Source organism: Idiotropiscis lumnitzeri, chromosome 4 (genome assembly GCF_059441095.1).
Source record: "Idiotropiscis lumnitzeri isolate Australia: NSW breed Sydney's pygmy pipehorse chromosome 4, RoL_Ilum_1.0, whole genome shotgun sequence".
Taxonomy (NCBI): domain Eukaryota; kingdom Metazoa; phylum Chordata; class Actinopteri; order Syngnathiformes; family Syngnathidae; genus Idiotropiscis; species Idiotropiscis lumnitzeri.
In genome coordinates, this window is record NC_142394.1 from 29,258,197 (window position 1) to 29,280,785 (window position 22,589).

The 22,589-nt window shown below is 44.7% G+C and overlaps 1 protein-coding gene across 1 annotated transcript in view; it reads right to left on the minus strand.

Annotated features, from left to right (window-relative positions):
- Positions 1–1,139: 1,139 nt before the first annotated feature.
- efnb3b (ephrin-B3b) overlaps positions 1,140–22,589 on the minus strand; it is a 52,485-nt gene continuing 31,035 nt past the window's right edge. Inside the window, exons 3-5 of the mRNA XM_088294687.1 lie at positions 9,709–9,801; positions 6,900–6,959; positions 1,140–4,149 (exon numbers count right to left, since the gene is read on the minus strand). Coding sequence (XP_088150813.1) covers positions 3,719–4,149; positions 6,900–6,959; positions 9,709–9,801 — 584 coding nt within the window. The 3' untranslated portion in view covers positions 1,140–3,718. The remainder of the gene's footprint in view (positions 4,150–6,899; positions 6,960–9,708; positions 9,802–22,589) is intronic.

Genomic DNA, 22,589 nt, shown 5'->3' on the forward strand with positions numbered 1-22,589 from the left:
TCGCTTCGTTGAAGGAAGAAACGAACACGTAATCATAATTTACAGGCGGAATTGACCCAAGCGTTCAAATTGTGTGCGGCAGATCCATTCGGCCAATCAGCAGCGAAAGTAATGTCACGTGATTTGTTGCGATGCGTTCAAGATAGTCGAATTTAGCAATGGAATTGCGTTTAAGAAATGAGACTGATTGAACTGTTGATTGTGTTTGAAAGAAGTTTAAAATGTGTTTTCTTGCTGATGTTGTCGAAATGTGATGTATAACACATGTAATGGCAAATATAATTCAATTTACTAGAACAATATCCCAAAACATGATGCTGCAGCACACTCCGCAAAAATGGCTAACATGCTGGGATGGAAACGTTTTGCCACAAGAATGCTCAACCAAAATGATGTTCTTTGTTGTTTTTGCTTCGAGATAAAACACCATCCTCCACCGCACAATTTTCCCTGGGGCCTTTTCCAACCTCTGCTACAGAAAGTCTTTGTCTTCAGTGAGGTCGTCGAATTTGGTGCTGAAATAGTGGTTGGCCTCTTTGCGCAACAACATTCCCGCAGTTGTTGTCATTGAAATATGTTTTTCACGTGATGCTAACACCTGGTTACCATGGTAACTGGGCATCAGATGTTCACATCCGCTTCCTTGCTTGTAAGTGTCAAAGCAGGACTGCTACCAGTGTGTAGCTTGTGTGTGTGCGTGAGTGCGTGTGTGTGTATATGTTGTGTGAGAGAGAGACTGCCGGTAATCAACTCTCACACGCACACGCACACACACCATCGATCAAAGTGGTCACCCTTAAGCCCACCGTGGTGGCAAATGAGGACACATTGAAAGGGACGCTAACTGTTACCATAGCAACGGATGGCGGGGTAAAGGATGGGGGGGATGAAATCAGGTCTGTCAATAGGTTGCCGGGCAACCCCAACGAAGACAGGTTTGATAAGCTGTTGATAACACTAGTGGGAGAGTTGGTGCGTGCGTGTGCGTGATGGCGATCCTATTAAGTGAGGCACTAAAAGGAACCCTGCTGTGAGCGGTCCATAGTACCAATAAGAGGAGCCAGTGGCCCTCTGATACACATGCCCACGCAAACAAAAGACCCTCACACAAAAAAAGAACCTCACATCACACGCAAAAGTGGTGCTTAAACATTTGTTTTTTTTTTTATTCAACTGTTTTTTTTTTCTCCAAAGCAGGAATGTACTCATCTTTTCCTCTCTTCAGAGGTGCGTTGGGGGTGGGGGGAGGGTTCACTGCGGGGGTCGCCGTGATGAAGAGACAATGGGAGAGGAGGCGATGACACACGCACGCACGCACGCCCAACGCGCAGGTGTCCCAAATACAACACGTCACATTTGAGGGGGCGGCATGACACAAACACACACACACACGTTTACGAACCAATAGTGATGCCCCCGACTCCCGCACCCCTGCAGGCAACACTCGGTTTCACCCCCGAGGTCAAACACAAACGGTGACACGAACGAATCCACGTGGAAACATGAAAAAAAAAACATGGCAGTCCGAGGGGGATGCGTGGCGGACTGCAAAAGTGTCGGGGCAGTGTGAGGAGTCTTTGTGATTTGGTGGTTTAGCCCTCCAGTACACCCGCCAAGCCCCCCCCCCCCCCCCCCTCCATCGTTGAGGTTGAAGCCATTTTTGTACACAACACAAGTCACGTTGCCCAAGTTGTCAACGTGGCCTCGGAGGGCGTGTTGACTACTCACTCTGCGGGTTCGAATCAACAAACGATGGAACAGCGTACATAAAAACAACCAAACACAACGTCGTAGTTGTACAAAAAAAAAAAATAAGTCCCCACCATCCCCTTTCCCACACGACCACGTTTCATCTTTTTAACTCAATTTCAAACCGTCAAATATAGGTCAGATGCCACCGGGCGACAAAAATCATCAACATGGGCAAATGTGACAATTAAAGCACATCTTAATACATCGTGGAGATGATGTTAGGTACTGATACAAAATACAGTTAAGGAAGGATCACACATAAAAAAAAAAAATTAAAAAAAAACACTGGCGAGTGTCTAAGCACGTGTGTGTGTGGCGTGTGTGTGTGCGACTGTCAACCAGTTTACACAAAAGCCACAAAATGTTTGCGCAACACAAAACAATTTCACTGCAAAGCATGTGTGGCGCCTCAGAATGCTGCATTGTGTCCTGCGTGTGTGTGTGTGTGGGGGGGGGGGTGTGTGTGTGTGTGTGATCCCCGTTTACGTAGAAGCCACAAACAAGTCTGAGCAACACAAAACGACTTTACTGCTAAGCAGGTGAACAAAGAGTGCCTCAATGGGCCATCATGTATCTCGTGGTACTTGCTTCACACACGTACACACACACACTCATTAAAAACTAATTGACAGGGATGTGTGTGTCGATGCAATCAGCGGAGCAGTCATTAACAGGCGCTTGTGTTGTGTGTGTGTACACAAATAATGTAACACAAGAGGAGTTTTGAAATGTGCCACCTGTGATGTGATTTGGTGTGTGGGTGTGTGTGTGTGTGTGTTGCATGAGTTCAACTCCAGAATACATTTTGCTGCTCCTCATCATGTCCATCTGGCTCCTTCATAATCCGTCCTCCGTTTTTTCTTTTGTGTGCAATTTCCTCAAAGTCCTTCCTTTATGCTTGGTCTCTTTTTACCCTCACCCCCCTCCTGGCCACATTACAAAAAAAAACATTTGGAATAAAACAAAAAACAAACAAAAAAAAGCTATCATAGATGGCTCTACCTCATCACTTTCACAAACGAGGTCTAAACTTCAACACTACCGCATCAAAGAAGAAGCTAGAAAAAAATTATACAAATACCTTAGAGGGGAGGCGTGGGGGCAACGGGGTGGGGGCATATTGGCCGAAAAAAAAAAAAAGTGGGATTAAATGAATATAAAAGGCAGATTGTACTATTGTAAATTGTGAAAAATAGAAAAAGGGCTAGTAACAGAGGTGCGATTTTTTTAGCGGATAAAATAGAACAAAAATCATAGAAAATAAAAGCAAAAACATCTATTTACTGGATATTTATATATATCATCTATAAGTGTCGATAGCCATAGAAAAATCTCACCTTCTTGGATTTTTTTTTTTTTTTTGTGATATCCGCTCACTACGATGTGTTTTGGTATTTTTAAGACAAGTCTAAAGAGCACAGTCACGCCCATGTCACTCTCACACACGCACAGATTTTATTAAAATATACACAAAGAGTCTGAGTGTCAGCGCGGCCCGACGGCTCAGAGACCTCCTCGGACCCCGGGTCAGGCCATGTGACCTCCACCCTGGCTTTTCTGATTGACTGAGTTCAAGAGGCTCCTCCTCTTTTGCACGGAGAATTCCGAAGGGAAAGAGGGGGCCCGTCTCTGATTGGCTGATGGCGCTCTGAGGGGCGGGCGGCTGGGTTCTAGGCAGGTATGGCGACTTGGAGTTCCTCGGTACTCTCTGGGCGATTGATTTATTTCTTTTTTTTTTTTTCAAATAAAGTCCTTTGATTCTCCCAAGGTTCAAAAGCCACATTCACGCACTTCCAGGTGCATTCTGGGAATCTCCTTGAAGAGTGCTCCGGTGGGCCGGCGAACCCTCACGGGGTTTGGTCATGGTTGGATGGTGGTGGGTGCGAGGGTGAGAGGGGGAACGTTGGGCCTTGCTGGGGTGGGGCTTGGAGTGATTCTGGGGGTCTACAGCCGGAAAGTCCAGTTCTCATACTTTGTAGTAGATGTTGGCCGGACTCTGCGGCGGCATTTCCTGCACAATGTAGACGGGGTGTCCGTAGTCACCGCTCACCTTCTCGTAGTGCGGGCAGTAGGCGGAGTCCGACGTCCTCAGAGGGATGATGATGTCGCTGGGCTCGGAGCCGTTGTTGTTGGAGCTGCCCATGCCGCCGCCGCCGCCGCCTCGCTTGGGGCTGGTGAGCGACGACAGCGACAGCGGCGGGTGGTGGGTGTCCGAGTGCTTGGCGTGCCGCCGCCGGTAACACACCACGCAGATGACGGCGGTGACCAGCAGCAGGAAAGCCGAGCCGCCGGCCGCGCCCGCGATCAGGGCGATGTTGGACGGCTGCAGCGGGCCGTTCTCCCCGTTGCCTTCGCCACCCCCAAAAGTGTTGGGTCCTCTCGAGTGAGTTGAGTTCCCTGGAAGGAAGAAGTTGCAACGTTAGGTGCAAACACTGCAAAAATAAGAGTAGAATAATGTAAGAATTCTTTTGCATTCTTTCACGCTCTCTCACAATCACTCTCTTTGCCTCTCTCTAACGCTCTCTCTCACTCTCGCTCTTTCACTGTCACACTCTTTCTTTCATACTCTCTCTCTGTCACTTTCTCTCTCTCTCACTCTCTCTCTTTCTCTCACACTCTTTCACTCTTGCTTTCTCTCTCTCACACACACTCCCGCTCTCTCTCTCACACAAACTCTCTCTTTCTCTCTCGCACTCTTTCACTCTCGCTCTCTCTTACACATGCCCGCTCTCTCTCACTCTCACACACTCACTCTCTCTTTGTCTCTCCCTCACGCTCTCTCCCTCTCTCATATCTCTCTCTCTCCCTCTCTCATTTCTCTTGCACACACTACCGTTTCTTGTACTCTTTCACTCTCACACTCTCTCTCACCCTCTCTCACACTTGCTCTATCTCTCTCGCCCTTTTTCACTCTCGCTCCCTCTCTCACACACACGCCCGCTCTCTCACTCTCTCTCTCTCTGCTTCTCTCCCCCATACTCTCTCACACTCGCTCTCTCCCACTTTTTCTCTCGCATTCTTTCACCCCGTTACACGCTCTCTCTCTCTCACCGTATTTCATAATCAGCATCAAATATCGTTCTCACATGTTTTGGTCAAAATGTCTGGCGATATGGAGTTTTTTTTCTTTTTTTTAAATGGCTGGCAGTGAATGCGCTCTTGCAATGGGGAGCCAAAATAAGCGTTCCGAACTGCGCCACTTTTCAACACCCTGACATTGAGGTAGCAGCAATGCCGCAGTGTATAATCAAGGTAACACACAGCCGGACAGCGATGTTGACTTAGCACCACCACCGGGCCATGTGACCACAACCACTCCATTCTGGGCCTTGACCACACGCGCACACAGCAGGACGTCCACTCGAGTGTCCGTCAAGCTGTCTTTCCCTCCGTTCGAAGCAACGATCACATCAGGAAGCGACAGGTGAGAGAATGTTGCCGCGCTCTAAGCGGAAGGCCGTGGCAGGTGCGAGCGGCGAGCCGGTTAAGCGCATCGCTGCCTCGTGATTGGCCGAACGTTGTTCTTGGCACGCATCACCCTTTTCCTTCTCCCACATCCTTTCTGAGTCTTGGCCTTATTGGAGCAGTAATGACCTAGCGCACCGTGCGCCCCGTTGTGCAGGACTGAGAGCGAGGAAAGCGCTAATGCTCACCTGTGCCGGCTTTTTCTTCCTCTCTCCATTAACTGACATCCCTCATTCTCCATCTCCATTATGACTGTCACCTTTCGCTGGCTCTCTGCATTATAAACTCTCTTCCGTCACCTCTACTCCTATTTTCCGTTCTCTTTTTTTTTTTTTTTTTTTTGCTCCATCACGACTCCCTGAAAAATGAGACCCCTGAGCTCTTTGTGTGTGGATCACAGATGGGAACTAATGCCTATTTCAAAGGGTTCCGATAATAAAGGTCAAGACGGGAACATAATCATAAGTAAGGCTGAACAATTAATCTAATTCAAATCGACCTTGAAGTGTAGTAAAAGAACATTTTCAAATCGCAAAGGCTGCAGTTTGGAGTAATGAAAATATTCATTTTGGTGGGTCGTTTGGATTTTTTATTTTTTTAATTCATTTTCTTGGTCACTATTGTTGTAAATTCTGACTTGACCTCTGACATGTTGAGTTCTAATGTAAACTTGTAGCGAATTCTTGGACGGCTGCAAGTCGAAGTGTTAGATAATTGCATATTAACTCTTTCAATGCCGGTCATTTAAAAAGAAAAAAGATTATCGATTCAGTGCCAGCCATTTTAGAGCGTTCTGACTGATCTTTCAAGGCTTATAGAAGATTGTGTTTTATGATTTTCATTGAAAAAAAAAAATGAAATTTGCATGCAATTTATAAATAGTAATAGTAGTATTTAGTAGTGTGTGTGTGTGTTTTTATTTTATTTATTTTGTTTTTTTTAAAGATGGTTGTACATCCAGCATGACAAAATTAAATATTTGCTACATCTTGCACAATCTTATGAGCTTTAATCGAAAACAGCAATTCTCAGTGAATTCAAAGTGAGCAGTGCGTGGGTGTCCCTAATCAAGTGTCCCCTGAATCCACTCGCAAGGCCATAAAATGCGATCCAGAGCCTCATCTTCATTGTCTATTGCCCGCACTTCTCTGCTTTTGACTTCTTCTCGTCTCACTCCACCTCCTGTGCCTCACACTTCTGTCTGCTCCATCATCAACACCCCCCCCCCCCCCCCCAGATGCCTCCCCCGCCAGCCACCCTCTCTCCCATCCAGGCTGCAGCATCTAATGACAGTAATAACTCTCTCAAATGTTGCCTCTGGTCTCGCCCTGGCTCCTTGCCTCCCCTCCGTTCTTCCTCCCTCTTCCTTCTCTGGCTATCCGTCTTTTTTTGTCCTTTGCCCAATGTAGCTATTAGCCATCCACTGCCCGCCTGCGGCACTTAGCGCTGAGGGGCCGAGACCGGCGGGGGGTGGGGGAAAGATGGAGAGAAAATATATGGAATTAAATAGAGAGATCCGCAGATGTCACCGCTGCACATCCTCCATCTGCCCCCCACCCCTCACTCCCATAAGCCCCCCTCCCTGCTGCTTATTGCTGCTGTTGTTTTGCCACCCATCTACAAGCCTTTACTTATTCTCCGCATCCATCTTGTGGTTCATCTTTATTGGGTTTGCTGCTCACCTGAGTTCCGGTTGGTGGAGCGTCCCGCTGGCTCCTTCTTGGGAGGCAGCCCGTATGGACCTGTGAGAAGGATCGGCGGTCGGTGATCAGAATTAGCACCGCACTTGACACTTGACATTACCAAATGACTCGTTTCATTCGCATATTGGCGTTTTTGGCCACTTTCTTTGTTGTTGAAGTTGTCATAGGACGGCACGGTGATGTCACGCAAGAATGAAACGATTCCAAGGGACATGATAAGAAGAAGATTGTTATTATGAGGTTTGGCCATAAGGCCAGAACGGCTCGTAATCTGCGCTCGCTAAATCGGCCCATCTGCCTCGCAGGCCGTCACTGTCGCGGTGATTAAACGCAGACACCATCAAGTGCACTGAGCATGGTATGCAAAGACAAGAGGAAGAGGGAAAAAATAAATTAATCGGAAAATCAGGAATATTGAACATTATTAATCAAAATTATGTGGCGACAAAAGACATGTACACAGCTAGCCTAAAAAAAAAGTCTAAAAATCAATGTATATTTATGGATAATGCATGTACTTGTGGGAACATTAATTGCAGTGTCCTCGATAGTGATCAGCCGGGCCAATTATGGCCGATATTTGGCATTTTTACTGATTATCGGCATTGAACTTTTTTTTTTAACTTTCAAGGCCGACAAATTAAAAGCGGGTTTATTTTGGCTCGCTGCACTTCTCTCTCTCTCTCTGCTGTGCTGGTGGCACTGCCAGCAGAAGCTGTTTGTTTGCTTTTTCATCTCGAGTCACACGCACTACAACAGACTTTGCCGAAATTTGAATAAATGTCTCCTACAACTCACAACTAATCAAAAACTATTTGGCGGAATAAACCTGAAAGAGATGTTGGTTTTCATTGAACTATAAGACATGCAGCAGAGCCTGCGAGCTCCAAGCACATTTTGTTAGACTTTTAAAACCAAGTTGTCTATTAACTAAGATCTTTTTTCAGCAAATGATTATCAGTTTCAAATATCGTTTATCGGCCTCCATGACTACTAATAACCGATATCGGTATCGGTCAATCACTACTCCTGGAGTACCCGATACCTTCCAAAAAGGCTGATACCGACACAAAATGAAACAGAAACAACCAACAAGGCGATACCAAACGGAAGTCTGCCGGCTTGTATTTTTCATCAATTAGTCGTGCTTTTGGGCTCGGCCCCCAACCCCTCCCTCCACGCGAGTAACGCGGGTTTACCGGACATGAAGTGACAAGTACACAGCCCGACAAACACAAGCTAAGGGTGGAGGCGCCTGCCGGGATCAATAGCGAGCTGGGCGTCAGGGCGACGGGGAGCAGGCGAGATAGATGAGCGATGAAATAAGTCGATGCGTGGACGCGCACACACTGCACGTGCGCGCGTGTGTGTGTGTCGAGATCCGACTAACAACACGGCCGTGACCTTTTAGCGGCGCAAGTGATAAGACGGAGAGAATAAGTGGCGAGGGCTTGGATGACGAATTTAAACACAAACGAGAAGAGGCAATGAAGGGGGGGGGACATTTGAGAAGGTGAAGGACGACCAGGTTGCGAGCAACTACTGAAATATTATATCAATATAAAGATATTCATTCATGTGACATCACTGAGCGGCAGCTAATAATTTGACCCAATGTTATCAACGGTGATTTAAAAAGGTAGAAAAGAGATAAATATTAATCTGCAACACTTTTTTTCGTTGGCGTTTTTACGTTATTCCAAGGAAATCACAATGACCCATCATTGGTGAACTATTTGGGCTGGCGGAACATACGTGAGGTCCTCGTGACTCCTGTTGATTCCGAAAAAGATTACTTTCTCTGCTTTTTGCTCACAAATCGGTGTTTTGGAGTGTAAACGTATTCTACTGCTGAACACTAAAAAAAAACGTTACGTGCGACGTGGCCACTACGTCTATTTATAACATCCACAGATTGCAAACATAATGAATTCATTTTGTGTTGGCATCAAATTTATGTGAATAAATGATAACTAAGGAAATCACTAAAACAAGCACAACTGAAACATTTTTTTTAAACAAAATTTAAAAAGAAGAAAATTATTTTGAACTGAAATTACATTAATTTACGTTTATGATTATAGTTAAAAAATACTTTATTTTTGTTTTCAGGATTTATAATAATTTTTTCAAAATTATTTATTTTGCTTTTGTACATTCAGGAATGTCAAAGCATCGTTTGAGAATTGTGCTTTACTGATCACACAATAATTAGTGACCTTTTTCCAAATTAAAACTAACACTAAAACTAATAACTCAAACGAAGCCTTTTTTGAAATGCATAAAAACTAACAAACCTACTGTGGAAACTATTTAAAAGGAAGTGAATTTAACAAACAAAAACTAGTCGGCACATGAACGCATCCCCATTGAGCCGTTTCTGCCGACTCTGCTGATGCGACGGCTGATAGCGGCGACACAATGCAAGCGAGTGTCGCGCGAAGGACAGGTGCTTATTATGTGCAGGAATGTGCAGCTCAGTATTTGAAAGCGCTCTCGCTCTTCTTTTTTTTTCCCTAAAGCTAAAAAAAAATTTTTTTTAAATCTGCTGGGTCATGGCCGTGTTTACGTGCGGGAAGGGAGCGAGCCGCGTGCGACTAGTTAAAAGAGGAGTCAGCGGGCCTCATTAGAGCTGACTGATCCTACACGTCTCCGCTGTTCTCGCCACTTAACCAGCTCTAATATACTCGCGTAGAGGAGCCACACACAACCGGCCGAGTGTGTGTGTGTGTACGTTGAAGCGAGAGCGAGAAAGAACCCTTCATTTTTGTTAGAATATAGGACTCACTCTGCCCCACTTTCAGGACCACCTTCATGCCCTGCGTGGCACAAACTCCGCCCCTCATGCTGTCCAGACCTTGGTGTGTCCCATCTGATGTAGCTGCAGGGACACAAAACAAAATGGCATCGTTAGCAACACACACACACACACACACACACACCCACACACACACACCCACGCTGTATAAAGTCCACATCCATTGAAACGGCACAGCGTCTCTCTGTTTCAAACAATAAATTCCGCTCGTATCGTCAACGGTTCCGGGGAGCCGACAAGTGACATTTGCAGAAGCAGCAATTTAAAAGCCAGACTCGAAACTTTGAAATGTCAAACTAGAAAGGCGACGAGCACTTTAATAAGTCCTCATTTGAAGCTGCTCGCTGGCATCCATTAACAACGCCGCCGCCGTCGCTGCCGCCGCCTGGACTCGGCCGCGTTCGCAGCCAACGACGCCAACTCCGGTTCAGGCTGGACAAGCCGCGCTGGATTAATACGGGGTTTGCGCCAGGCGATTTCGCCTTCAATTGAGATTTAGAAAGTGTAATTGCCCACCATTAAAAGACGCCGGCACAGAAAGCAACGAAAAGGCGAGCCGCAGAAGCGCTTGCCCGTTTTATCGCAGCTAAAATGAAGAAGCTCGTTAGGGGTTAACAACTTTCGGTGGTCACCTGAAAATTGAGAGTCCATGTAAAGTGAGTGGTCGTATATAAAAGTCATCATATTGTTCAAACTTTTTTTTGTTTAAATATGTCAGATTTTTACGTTATGTACACCTTTGCTTTAAAAGTGCTCCACAAATAAAGTTGAGTTGAGTAAATCTGACGCACACCACAGAGGAGTTTTGTTCACAATCGTGCCGAATTAGAATGTTTAAAATAAATAAAAATGTTTAAAATAAATAAATTACCCGGCAAATAAGATGAGACAATGGAAAAGAAAAAATCAAACAGTTCTCTGCATTTCTTAACACTGCAACGAGGCGCTCGAGAGAGGCCGCGTCAATGCGAAGATCCTGTCCACATGCTGGCTGAAAAAAATTAACAAAATAAAAAAATGAAATCAAATCCCACCTCCCTGCTCATCTGACTTTCTGCGCATGACACACGTGCACTCATGATTGACAACGAGGCACTCTAAAAGGCCATTCCAGCACGTCACAATGAATCAAACAAAGATCTTTGCACATTTTCAGAAGTGACCTTTATGAAGTTTTAATGTGATTAGACACAAATTCGCACAACAGGGTCTTCAAAACTATCAGATCTCAACCGGGCAGATTCTTTCCAAGCGAGAAGAAAAAAAAAAAAAAAACAGTGAAAATGTCCGCTTGCCATCAATGCCAATTATACTAAACATGCACGACACATCAATCCGTCCATCAAAGCGATTTCACACTTGCGCCGAGTGTGCGTGTTTTCAGACATTCACGAGCCAGATGCACACCTCAACCTCAATCAACCATTCACAAGTCCACACAGCATCCAATCAAGACGCTTTTCCTCCTTCAGGCCGCCTCCCCCTCACGTCCTGATTTCCAAAAATGTCCGCACGCGAGCCATCAGCGCGTTTGGAGGAAGGAAGGCGAGCGAGAGAACGGGGAAGTGTGAAGGCGATGCAACTTTTCTTCTCACACCTCCTTCCCTCCATTTGTGCAGAATGCAGAGTGTGAACGCACGAGGACGCTTTGGAACGCGACGAGACGAGGTCAATGCATAAAAGCAGACTTTTGCAAATAAGGCGACAAGAGTGCATTTGCAGTTCAAAATAGATTCCGACGGATCGTGCGCAGTGGTGCCGTCACACATTTCTCAACTCTGACGATAAAGTTGGATTTGGAACGCATACAGGGATGTCCCAAAAATGAAAAAAATAAATAAATAAAAATCCCCAAACTGTTCTCCCCAGTTGATAGGATTAAACGCAGGTGATGTTGTCAAAATGAATGTCTGAGCGCGGAGACCTAAATGGAGCTGTCCGCTCGCCCCTCCGCCACTTTTGAGGCTAATGTCCTCTGACACGCGGAGGGAAGGCAGGAAGGTTCACGAGTGAGCCGAGGACGGCGTGGGCGAGGAGGCCGCGCGGGGGGGACGGCAGGCGGCGGGACGCGATTGGCCGTGACAAGGTGTTGCTGATACGATGGCGACGGGAGGTCACGTGATGACGATGGAGGGGGCACACGCCGAGTCAAGGGTGGGCGAAGTGGAATCCTGTCAAAGTGGATTCATCAATTGAGCATATTTGCCACAAATTGGCAAAAATTTTTTACACATCGATCTAATGCAATAAACTGTTCATTGAGTTATTGTAATGGAAAAGAATGCAACTGGAATTCATCTTTAACAAAAAAAGTGTTTTTTATGGGGAAAAAATAGGACTCAGTATCAGCTCATCGCAGAGGATAGAGAATATATGACCGTGAGTGAAAATTTGCTTAAGTGCTGCTTATTATGAAGTCTCGGGTACGCATTATTTTTGTATTTTAAAAAATTGTTTTTGGTGGTCAGTGCCAAATAATAAACTCAAAAGAAAAATGAAATGGCCGCCCATGGCTGAGATTTGGTAGAAGATGAAAAGGGAAAGCGGGGAAGGAAGAAGGGAGACGAGGGGGGGATGAGTAATTGAGACGATGATGAACAGTGATGGAGGGGAGGGGGGGTGCGACGCGCCAGAGAACCGACGAGAGGAAGGATGTCTCTCGGACTGCAAAAACCAAATCAGTGAGCACTGGGACGCCAGGAAAGGACACAAAAAGGTCACGAGATCACCACTTCATGCATGGAAATAAGAAGGCACAACAGAGCATATATTCATTTTTTTCCATAACCTCTTTCGCAATAAAAAATAAATAAATAAATAAAAAATGACGGCGTTTCTGGGCACAAAGTGAGATCCAGTCTAGATTTGGCTAAAAAGCGAAGCGTGTGGAGTCTCTGTAGCTGAAACCCATGATTCATCCATTATTTGCATTTATTGCTCCTGGTAAGGCAATTGAGAAAAGATTCTCAATTGTTCTCAAAGAACAGACTTACCCGTCCAAAATTCAATCTGATTGCGATTATGATGACAAGCGCTAAAATCTGCGATCAATTATTGCTCAAGCCATTCCTCGCCGTTCACCCCCACCTGCGTCTGCCCTTTTTGTCACCCATGGTGTTTTTTTTTCCTGCCTGCAACTGTTTTTTTTTTTTTCTCCCGGGTTGGGTCTGTTGGGTCCACTTGCCTCCTGCTACAAAGTTTTGCGAGTTCACGGCGTGCTCGAATGTGCGTCTGTGCAGCGTCGCCTTCTGCAAAAGCGGAGGGCGTGTGTGTGCGTGTGAGCGTGCATTCAGCCGAGCAGAATTTACAGTTGCCTTCCTGTTTAAATTTGTTTTGCTCCCTCTCCAGAGTGCCGTGTGTGTCACATCCATGATGAAGAGCATAAAACCTAAGCGTCTCTCCTTTTTTTTTTTCCTCCCTCACTTTTTAACTCCTTAACCGCTCTCGCCCACCCTTAAAAAAAAAAAAACAAAAAAAAAAAACGTCTCGAAACCTTTTCATAAATCTGCTGACACTTTCAAACCGCACTGTGAGCATTAATGAAGCCATCATAAGCTATTAGTTTGCGGGCAAACGGAATTCGGCTTGAAACAGAACAGGCACTATTTGGTCTCCACATGGCGGCGGAGAAAAAAAAAAAAAAAAAAAAAGTATTATTTTCTCTTGCATTCCACCTCCGATACAAAGCGTACCGCTTCTTCCAGTGCAGGGTGAAGTTTCCTCACATTTTTTCTACAATGGGTGGATCAGTCTAAAGCACTTTATATATTTATAAAAATAAATAAATAAAAAAATCAGGTGACTTCAACACCATGATCAATCGTCAGCAAAATGCATTTGTACACCTCTACTCATGCCCACTTTAACCTCTGAAAATGTGAAAAGAATCGTCCTCAAATGTGGGATTTTATGGATGTTAATCTTCGGACTGACTTTTGCGAATAACTGTCATTAAGATTCCGTCTCGTGAATGCATGAAAGCAAAGTGGGAGGATTTCTGATGAGAGTTCACAGGTTGAAAGCACATGACGGGTCACATGGCAACCCACAACACTTGCAGAGACGAGTCACGCAAGCCTCCCCGATTTCACACATGAGCACGGCAAAAAACGCCAACGCTGATGGGACGATGCGAATGGCGAGTTCGGGGGCGCCGCGTGAAAACCAGCGCTGGAGGCCCCCATGCTGCTGAGGTTCAGTCACGCTGTTGTTTGTCTTCAACTAAATCTGTGTCACAATACATGTTACGGGCCAGCTTGAGCTCTGTGTGTGTGTGTGCGTGTTAATGGACCACTGCAGTTGATGTTTCATGTCCAAGTGTAAAAGGTCACAGATGTTTTTAAAGATGTTCCTGAGAATTTTTTTGAAACATTGTTAAAAATCTCCAGTCAGAAAACCAAGACACAAAATTACTCACTATATACATATATATACATATATATATATATATATATATATATATATTCACCATTTTTTTTTTTTTAACTTTTTTCCAAGATTTTTGGCTTTTCTGTGGATTTTTTCTTTTACCAGTAGGGGCGCTCTATAGTTCAGAAAATACGCAAAATAAATCTAGATTTTTTTTTTTTCTCTTGGGTCTTTTAATGAGTAAAGTTGTTGCCGTGTTAAAAGGCACTGTTTTAACAATCTGTTTATGTACCTTTATGAGGACTCACAGTACAAAAAATATATATATATATATATATGTATACATACACTGAGACACACAAAAAAAATTAAATAAAAAAATAAAAAACCCAAGAAGCCAAACAAAACGACAAGTCCAAGCGAGTAGCTGGCTGCATGACGTAACGTTACCAAAGTGGCGGCCATGTAGGACAGTCACAAGCAATGTTCCGCACAACTGGGTCAACGCTCCCATCCAGGGGCAGCGAGGGCATTCTTGAGTGTCTGTGTGTGTGTGTGTGTGTGTGTTTACGCTGGAATGCACAACATACAAACACGGTGATGAACTCGCCGCCCTGCCGGCTTACCAAGTTGAGGAATCGTCACTCAAGGGTTCGCCTGGTAGGAGGTCACCGAAGTAAACATTTAAAATGTATCTCGCTCGTCAGGTAGAATGCGAGGTGAGCAGTTTGTAGCCCGAGCGCACGTACAAAAACACACACACCCACACACAACCATCCTCCATTACTTGAGCCAATAGACTGGAGGCCTGGAAGAAATGGGTCAAGCTCTTCTTCCCCAACGTCTCCTGCTTATGTGTTTTATTTTTTTATTTTTTTTTCCCTCTCTTATTCCCAAGCTGCTCCAAGAATCCTCTCGCTCCGACACGGCAGGATTTAAAACCATCGCAATCCGTCATGGAAAACACCCGGCAAGTCCGACAAGTTTGTCTTTGCGGACAGACATATTCAAACAAGGACGTCTTGGAAATGTACACAAGATTCACGGGCACGTCTTGCTCAGTGTGCTTACGCAGATTTGCGTTTGAAGCAAGCTCATCGTGTAGTTAGTCAGCAGAAAACCAAAAAAAAAGACATTAAATGTCAGGTGGAAGATAACCTCTCGCACTTCCAAATTGAATCTTCCTTCGGCATTGAAGCATTGCAGAAAATCAATTTCTAACAAAATGGGCGGAGTCAAATGTATCGAATCTGGCATTTTTTGTACTTTCGATCTTGAGGTGACTTAATGCTGCTCGTCTTCCGCAGAGTGAGGGGAGAGGCGGAGTCTGACAACACTTCTCAGACAGTTAAGCATTCAGCAATTTGGAACACATTAAATTGGGTTATTTGTAAAAAAAAAAAAAAAATTAAAAATTTTTTATTTTTTTTATTTATTTATTTTTCAAACTTTCAGTTTTTTAATTTTTTTATTTGGTCAATTCAAACAATCTACATCTATATGCGAGTGCATCACCAGACTCTATTTTCCGGTCTCTAAATATAATATTTTCGGCCTTAATAGACATTTGCTTCTCTCATTGTCAGCCGCCTCTCTCATAAACACAAACATCCTCTCGCTATGTACCGCCGTGTCACTTGAGAGCAGCGAGGGGGAAAAACGGGAGACAGTGACACCCAACTCCAGGCTTCACATCCCCCCCGTCACTTGTCAGACTGTCATCACCGCACGCTCTCACACACACACACACCTCCACACACACTCCTCCACTGTGACATTGTCTGTCATTGCTGGCTTACAGCGTTGGCGTCAGGCCCACAAAAACGCTCAAGCCGACGCGGGATGACGGACCTTTGAGCGAAAACCCCGCTGATCCGATTTTGCATTTATTCGGAAACAAAAAAAAAAAACAAGCAAACATGCCCAAGCTGTCAGACACAACGTGCTGTCTAACGAAGCCGGATAAATAACACGGATTATTTGGAGCAAGGGTGAAAACGTATCCAGGTGAAGGACGAAAGTCTGCTTCTTGGGAAGTGGGTCGCCGGTCTGAAGGGAAGAACGATCTGTGACATGCATCTGGAGGGAAAAGGGAAAGCAAGTGGGAAGACGGAGGGGGCGAAGGGGGGGGCTGCTAAATTAAGGCGGCGGGATGCAAAAGGGACTGAGGGTGGAAATGTGACGGAACAAGCGAGATATCCCGCACGGGCCACTTCATTAGGTACACCATCTCATGCCATCCAATAAAACTAAATGTTTAGTACTGCGCTTGCAAATACATTCAAGTATTCAATCGATGACACAAATTTGAATCTGAGATGGCTTTAAAGGTCGCAAAATGTATTCTTTCACGTTTTGTTTTTTTTAAGTTTTGGACCCGTTTTTTCCCATTCATAAATATTACTAAATATATTACGTTATGTTTTGAAAACCTAAAGTGCTCCAAAAAACAATAATAATCTAGAAAATCTCTCATCAATAATTCAGAAAAAAATCCTTGACCAGTGATATTAGCCTATTTGAATAAAAAAATGTTATTTGGGCGGGCGGCGCCTGGTCTGGTGAGTGCCGTGGGTGTCAGCAAATGAGAGTGAAGAATCGCCTGCTAGTTTTGGATGTTTTCTATCTTGCTGCTTGTTCGATAAAGTGACAAAAAGTGCACCGGTGAGTGTGTCTATTTCGAACCGCTTGCCTAGCCATCTAGGCGATATTAGAAAGTAAAATAGCTAACTTCAATACGTTATCATATCGGAAAAATGAGGCCGAGATTTTAGGCCTAAAGTCCTAAAGTGTTGGAATTCGGCCGAAAGTCACACCTGCATTGTAGAATCCGTAATTGTTAAAGGGGGCGTGGCTTAGTCAGATCATTTACCACCCAGTTACGTCAGTGCTAGCGTCTTCTCCATGCTCCTTGCGAGTGTTGTCATTTTGCACTTGTGAGTTTTTCTATTTTTTCCAGTTTCCTTCCAAGCTCCAAAGTACCGACGTGGTGGCGCTTCCAGAAAACTTTCCACACCAAGGCTGTAAAACTCACAAAAGCCTGCAAAAAAGCGAAGATGACTTGAGCCACGCTGGACCTCCCAAAGCAACATCTGCTGTTTACTCAAACGTTCCTGCCCTGACAAGAAAGGTTATCCCTTTCCTAAAACACGCCAAACGCTTTTCAAACTGCAGCAGACTGCTGCTAATAATTAACAAAGCCGCTAATAGTTTGCATTTTGTCCGTTTTCCATCACGCTCATTCACATCGATGGACAGTTTAAAGTTTATGCATATTCTGGGAATGTGGGAGGAACACACACACACACACACACACACCACGACCACACGACCGTTACTATCCCGCGCATCCTCGTCGTTGCACACCCGCTACAATTCAGAGCCGTTTTGCTCATCTCCAACAGTCCGGTCTGCTTTCTCTCGCCGGCTTCACTCCTCCCACTCTGCCCGCCTGCCGTTATTATTGTTTCCAAAAGGAGGAAAGCACGTGCGCGCTCACGCAGACGCATCAGCGCACACATACATGAGAGGCAGCCAGCCGAAATAATGCATCTTGACATGTGTGCCTGCATACCGCTGCAGGGAGAGATTGGAGAAAAAGAAAGTGGAAAGAAGGAGGGCGAAATATGAAGGGCAGGATGATGGACAGCGGAAGGCATAGTGCAATTATATACTATCTGTGTGTGTGTGTGTGTGTAACAGTAAAAGAAAGGGAGTGATGACAGTTTGTGTTTGTTTAGCTTCCCTGCGATTAAAGCAGGCTGCTTCAAACTGTGTGTTCAAGCTATATGGCAATCTGTCTGTTTTCTTTCCCTCTATATGTGTGCGTGTGTGTGTGTGTGCCTGCGTGCCTTTCACAAGTGTGTTTGCGCAGCTAATGCATCAGTCTGTCTTCACTTTTCAGAGTGTGTCTACACGTCTCCAGGTTTGTCAACTCACTTGACAATAAGCAGTATGTCGGCAAACAGTGTAAAAAAAAAAATCTTCCCCCCAAAAAAAAATAAAGAAATTCATAACCCCTCAAAGTTGAATTTTAGAATCAAACTACCTCATCGATAAATAGCATCCATGCTGCTGTGCTATAACCTTTGAAGCAACGGATTGAACGCTGAAGCAACACATGTAGACAGACAATTACATGATAGCGTTATCCTCTGCTTGGATTGCGGAATATTAGTGCCGCACTGATGAGCTGAGAGGAGTTGAGAAATCTCCTAAAAAAAAAAAAATTGCCATGCAGCCCATTTGGGGACCAGTGCATTTTTTTTTTCAAGCATCACGCTCTCAAATTGAAGTCAGGAACCGAAGGAATCTCGCGAAAGCCAGACGAACAAGCCTGACAATTACTGCCAGCCAAAGTACGACTTCATCATTTGACCACCTGAGCGAGGCCTCACACAAGGTCAGGTGAGAAACAGCAGACGCGCTCCCGCAGGATCAAACGCCTTCAAAGTCGTCGCTGGCCGCCCTTTTTGCAAGGCGGGCTTGCGCAGCCTGCCAAAACATGACAGATGGGAGATATCTGCTTTGGACCGGCTGACAAATGCCAACTCGTTTGCTGGAAACGGAAGAACTGATGCAACGCATACAGCCAGGGCAACTTCAAAAATTCATATTGGAATTTGCTTTTCATGTGTTCGGCCATTTAAAAAAAAAAAAAAAAAAAGCATGTGCGCATTGTATATACAAGCTGATAATTGGTCTCCAGGTGGTTTTGCCTCATCAAAATGTCTTGAATTCCTCCGTCAACTGGTTGGAGGAGCTGCCTGTCCGCCGCGCTGATCTGCACTTCATCACACGCTCCCTAATTGCGCTCCAAAAATAACAAAGCTCGGGGAGACGCGCTCGTACACGTGTATCAATCATTGAAGAATAACAAACCGCACTGTTTGGCTTTTTACATTGCAAAGTCGAATCAAAACAGGACTTCCATCTTTATTAAAGCTTCAAATCATCCCAAAATGGATGGAGGAGCAAGGTGGAACACATAAATGAAGGTTAAAGCAATAAAACAGAGCAGCCATTCTCCACTGTTTCCAAAAAAAAAAAAGGTAAGATGCCACTGGTTACAACAAGGCCCGCTTCCCCCCCCCCCCTCGCAGCGTCTCCCAGAAAGCAGCGGGGGGCGCTAGGGATGAATTAGCGCACTGTTTTCACTCATTAGGCCGCACCCAACGCCTCACTTTTATTTACGCCCTTTTCTTCGGGCCCGACTTCTCTGGCAGGGCACAAAGAGGCCGCTCATAATGAGCGGGTGTTATTCCATACGTGTGTGTGTGTGTGTGTGTGAAGGATTATGGCAGCGCCGATGCCGTGAATAGGGGCCAGACAGGGCCCCGGCCCGGCAGAATTAATTACTCTAATTAGCTTCTTAATTGCATATATTAAGCCACTGGTGAGCTTCCATTTTCGAGTCCAGATTGGTCTAACTACGAACACCCCCCCCCGCACACACACACACACACACATGGAAAGCACTGTGGGTGGCAGACCTGCTTGCTAGCTCCGCCTCCACTCAATCCACTTGAAGTACCGAGTGGAGAAACGAGACCCCTGCATGACGGGGCGATTCAATTATCCGGCCTCAACTTCATCAATATATAATAAGTGCGTCGAACAAGAGCAGATGTGCGCTAATACGGACGATAAGCCGCCTAAAGAAGCGCCAAGGGGATTCGTTTGGCATGGAGTGAGAATATTTGAACGCTCGTGAGAAAAGCGGACCACCCGCCCCTCCCCTCAAGGCCTCTAATTTGGATCATCATACAGATAGATACACCCTCCTGTTATTTTTTTTTTTTTGCCGTAAATAATCACGTCCTTCCAAAACAAACAAAAGCAAACAATAAACACTAATGAGATATTGCGGCCAGCGACGCGCTCGAGGGGTCGCGACCTTGGCGGCGCGGCGATTCGGGGTGAAACGTAGCCAAACGTTGAAAACAACAATGAAGATTAGTGGAGGACGAGTCAACAGCTAATGAAGCTCTCTTGCATGCAAACGCACGCACACGCAGACACACACATGGCGATAATGACGTCCTTTGTGTCGTTTGGAAGCAATTAGGACGCTTAAATGGGGACTCGAAAAGGATTTGCGGACAATTGTTTGTCCTTGTTTCTTTGAGCGGCCGACCTCGCCGCTCCATCATGTCTCGTGCTATTTTGGCGATTTTCGCATGAGTTTCGATTTTCTTATAAAACGATTTTCGGATGGCCGTTTCCTGCCATGGCACGGCGAGGCGGCGGGTGCTTTTCGGACTCGAGTCATTGCTGTGAAAGACAAGTAGAGAAAATCGTACAATTGAAGGGACAGGCGCTATGTGGCTAAGATAAATATCGTTAGCTTGATAGCGTGACTGGCTGAGTCATTTTTAAGTCTCAGTTACGATATTAACAACAAAAAAAAACGGATGCGCCTGCGTCAAATTGTGTTTTTCCTGAAAATGAGGCAACTCGACTTTCGCTTGCTGATTTTTTTTTCTTGTTTTCTGAAAAACAAACCAAAAAAAACTGAAAAGATTATGGTAATTTAGGATTCCTGTTGTCTTTTCTTTTTATTTATTGTGACATTTTCTGCAAACATTTTGCTTGAAAAAAAGGAAAATCCTGTATTTTTATTCTTGGGAGGGGGCTTTATTTTTTCAATAATGTTTTTTTATACATATATATTTTTCTGTATATTTTTATTTTCTAATGTTTTTTTTAATTTTATTTGTTTTTCCCCCCCAAAAATTGTTTTTCTGAATTTTTCATTTGCAGAATATTTTTTCTGGTTTTTTGAATAATTCATTTCCTTTTTTTTTTAATGACAGAAAAAAATATTTTGAAAAAGCAAAAAAGTATTCCAAAATGCAGAGATAAAATAGAATTTTTTTTTAATTTTATTATAATTACTCAGAAAAACGTTTTTCTTTTTTCCAAGTGAGTGCAATATGTTTCCATAATTTTGCAAATTGGCTGTGCGAATGTGAAAACTATGAAAAATATTAAGTTGCCTGTCACATTAGTTTTATAAAAAAAAATGTCACACTTGTGAGTTGTCGCATATTAAATGTTTTATCTTCTGATTACATTTTTTGTACAGGTGTTTAAAGTATTTCATCTTGAAATAATTCCATCTAAGACATTAATTGTCATAAACTGTTGAATGGCCCAAGATTTTTCTGAACTAGGATCAAAAACAGCAACTTGTCGCTGTCGGGCGGAAATGTTGTCTATCCAAAAACTTTCAATTTCACTTTTTTTTTCTTGGCCGCAAAACCAAACGCTATATTGATGAGCTAACGCCGTCTACGGATGTCAGAGGTCAGCTGGCGAGGTGCGCTTGTTTTGAAACACCCCTCAGCCTTTCGTTGCACTCGCACATTTGACTGCTTAGCAGAAGGCTGCTTGCACACAAAAGCGCTTTTGTCTGTTTTAGCGGTGAGAAATGTTTGCGTGCGTGCGAGCAACATCGTGCACGAAGGTTAAATGAATCATACAATGTTAACCGGGCCCTATCCAATTAAGAAGAGATTCTTTAGTGTGTGTGTACGCGTGTGTGACCTTTAGCGGGAGAGACGTTTTCACACTCCTGCACGCATTCACCCCCCCCTCCCCACTTAATACGCACACACAAACACACAGCAGACAGTAGCTGAGCTCTGATTGCTGACCTAAATCAGCTCGGCGATCTGTCACTTTCTCTTACTTACACTCGCCACACATCTTTTTTCTTTTCTCCCTTTCGCATCCCTTGCTGTCCCCCATCTCCTGTCTCTTATTTTTATTCTCCAAATAATTCTCTCTCTCTCTCTCTCTCTCTCTCTCTCTCTCTCTCTCTCTCTCTCTCTCTCTCTCTCTCTCCTCTCTCTCTCTCTCTCTCTCTCTCTCTCTCTCTCTCTCTCTCTCTCTCTCTCTCTCTCTCTCTCTCTCTCTCTCTCTCTCTCTCTCTCTCTCTCTCTCTCTCTCTCTCTCTCTCTCTCTCTCTCTCTCTCTCTCTCTCTCTCTCTCTCTCTCTACCTCTCTCTCTCTCTACCTCTCTCTCTCTCTCTCTCTCTCTCTCTACCTCTCTCTCTCTACCTCTCTCTCTCTCTCTCTCTACCTCTCTCTCTCTCTCTCTCTACCTCTCTCTCTCTCTACCTCTCTCTGCGGTCTCCCACTCAAACGTCTCATTGGTGTCGCACGATATTATTACCACGGCTCGCTGGCCCAATCATGAAGTACACCTGCACGAGCTGGGAACTGTCACGTGCTTAGTTCTGAGATATAAATCAAACAATATGAATAGAATGGTGATTTTTTTTTTTTTTTAATTCCGTTTCCCAATTTGGCTCCTGATTGCAGGCTGCCTTCACACATGAGAGTTGAACATGTTGCCTCAAGAACTGGAAGTGTTCGCTGGAGCGCGAAGAAACGCATTGCATGCTGGGACCGCCTGGAAGGAACTGCTGATAGTAGAGTTTGGGGGGCGGGGGGGTTACAACGTGAAAAAAAAAAAA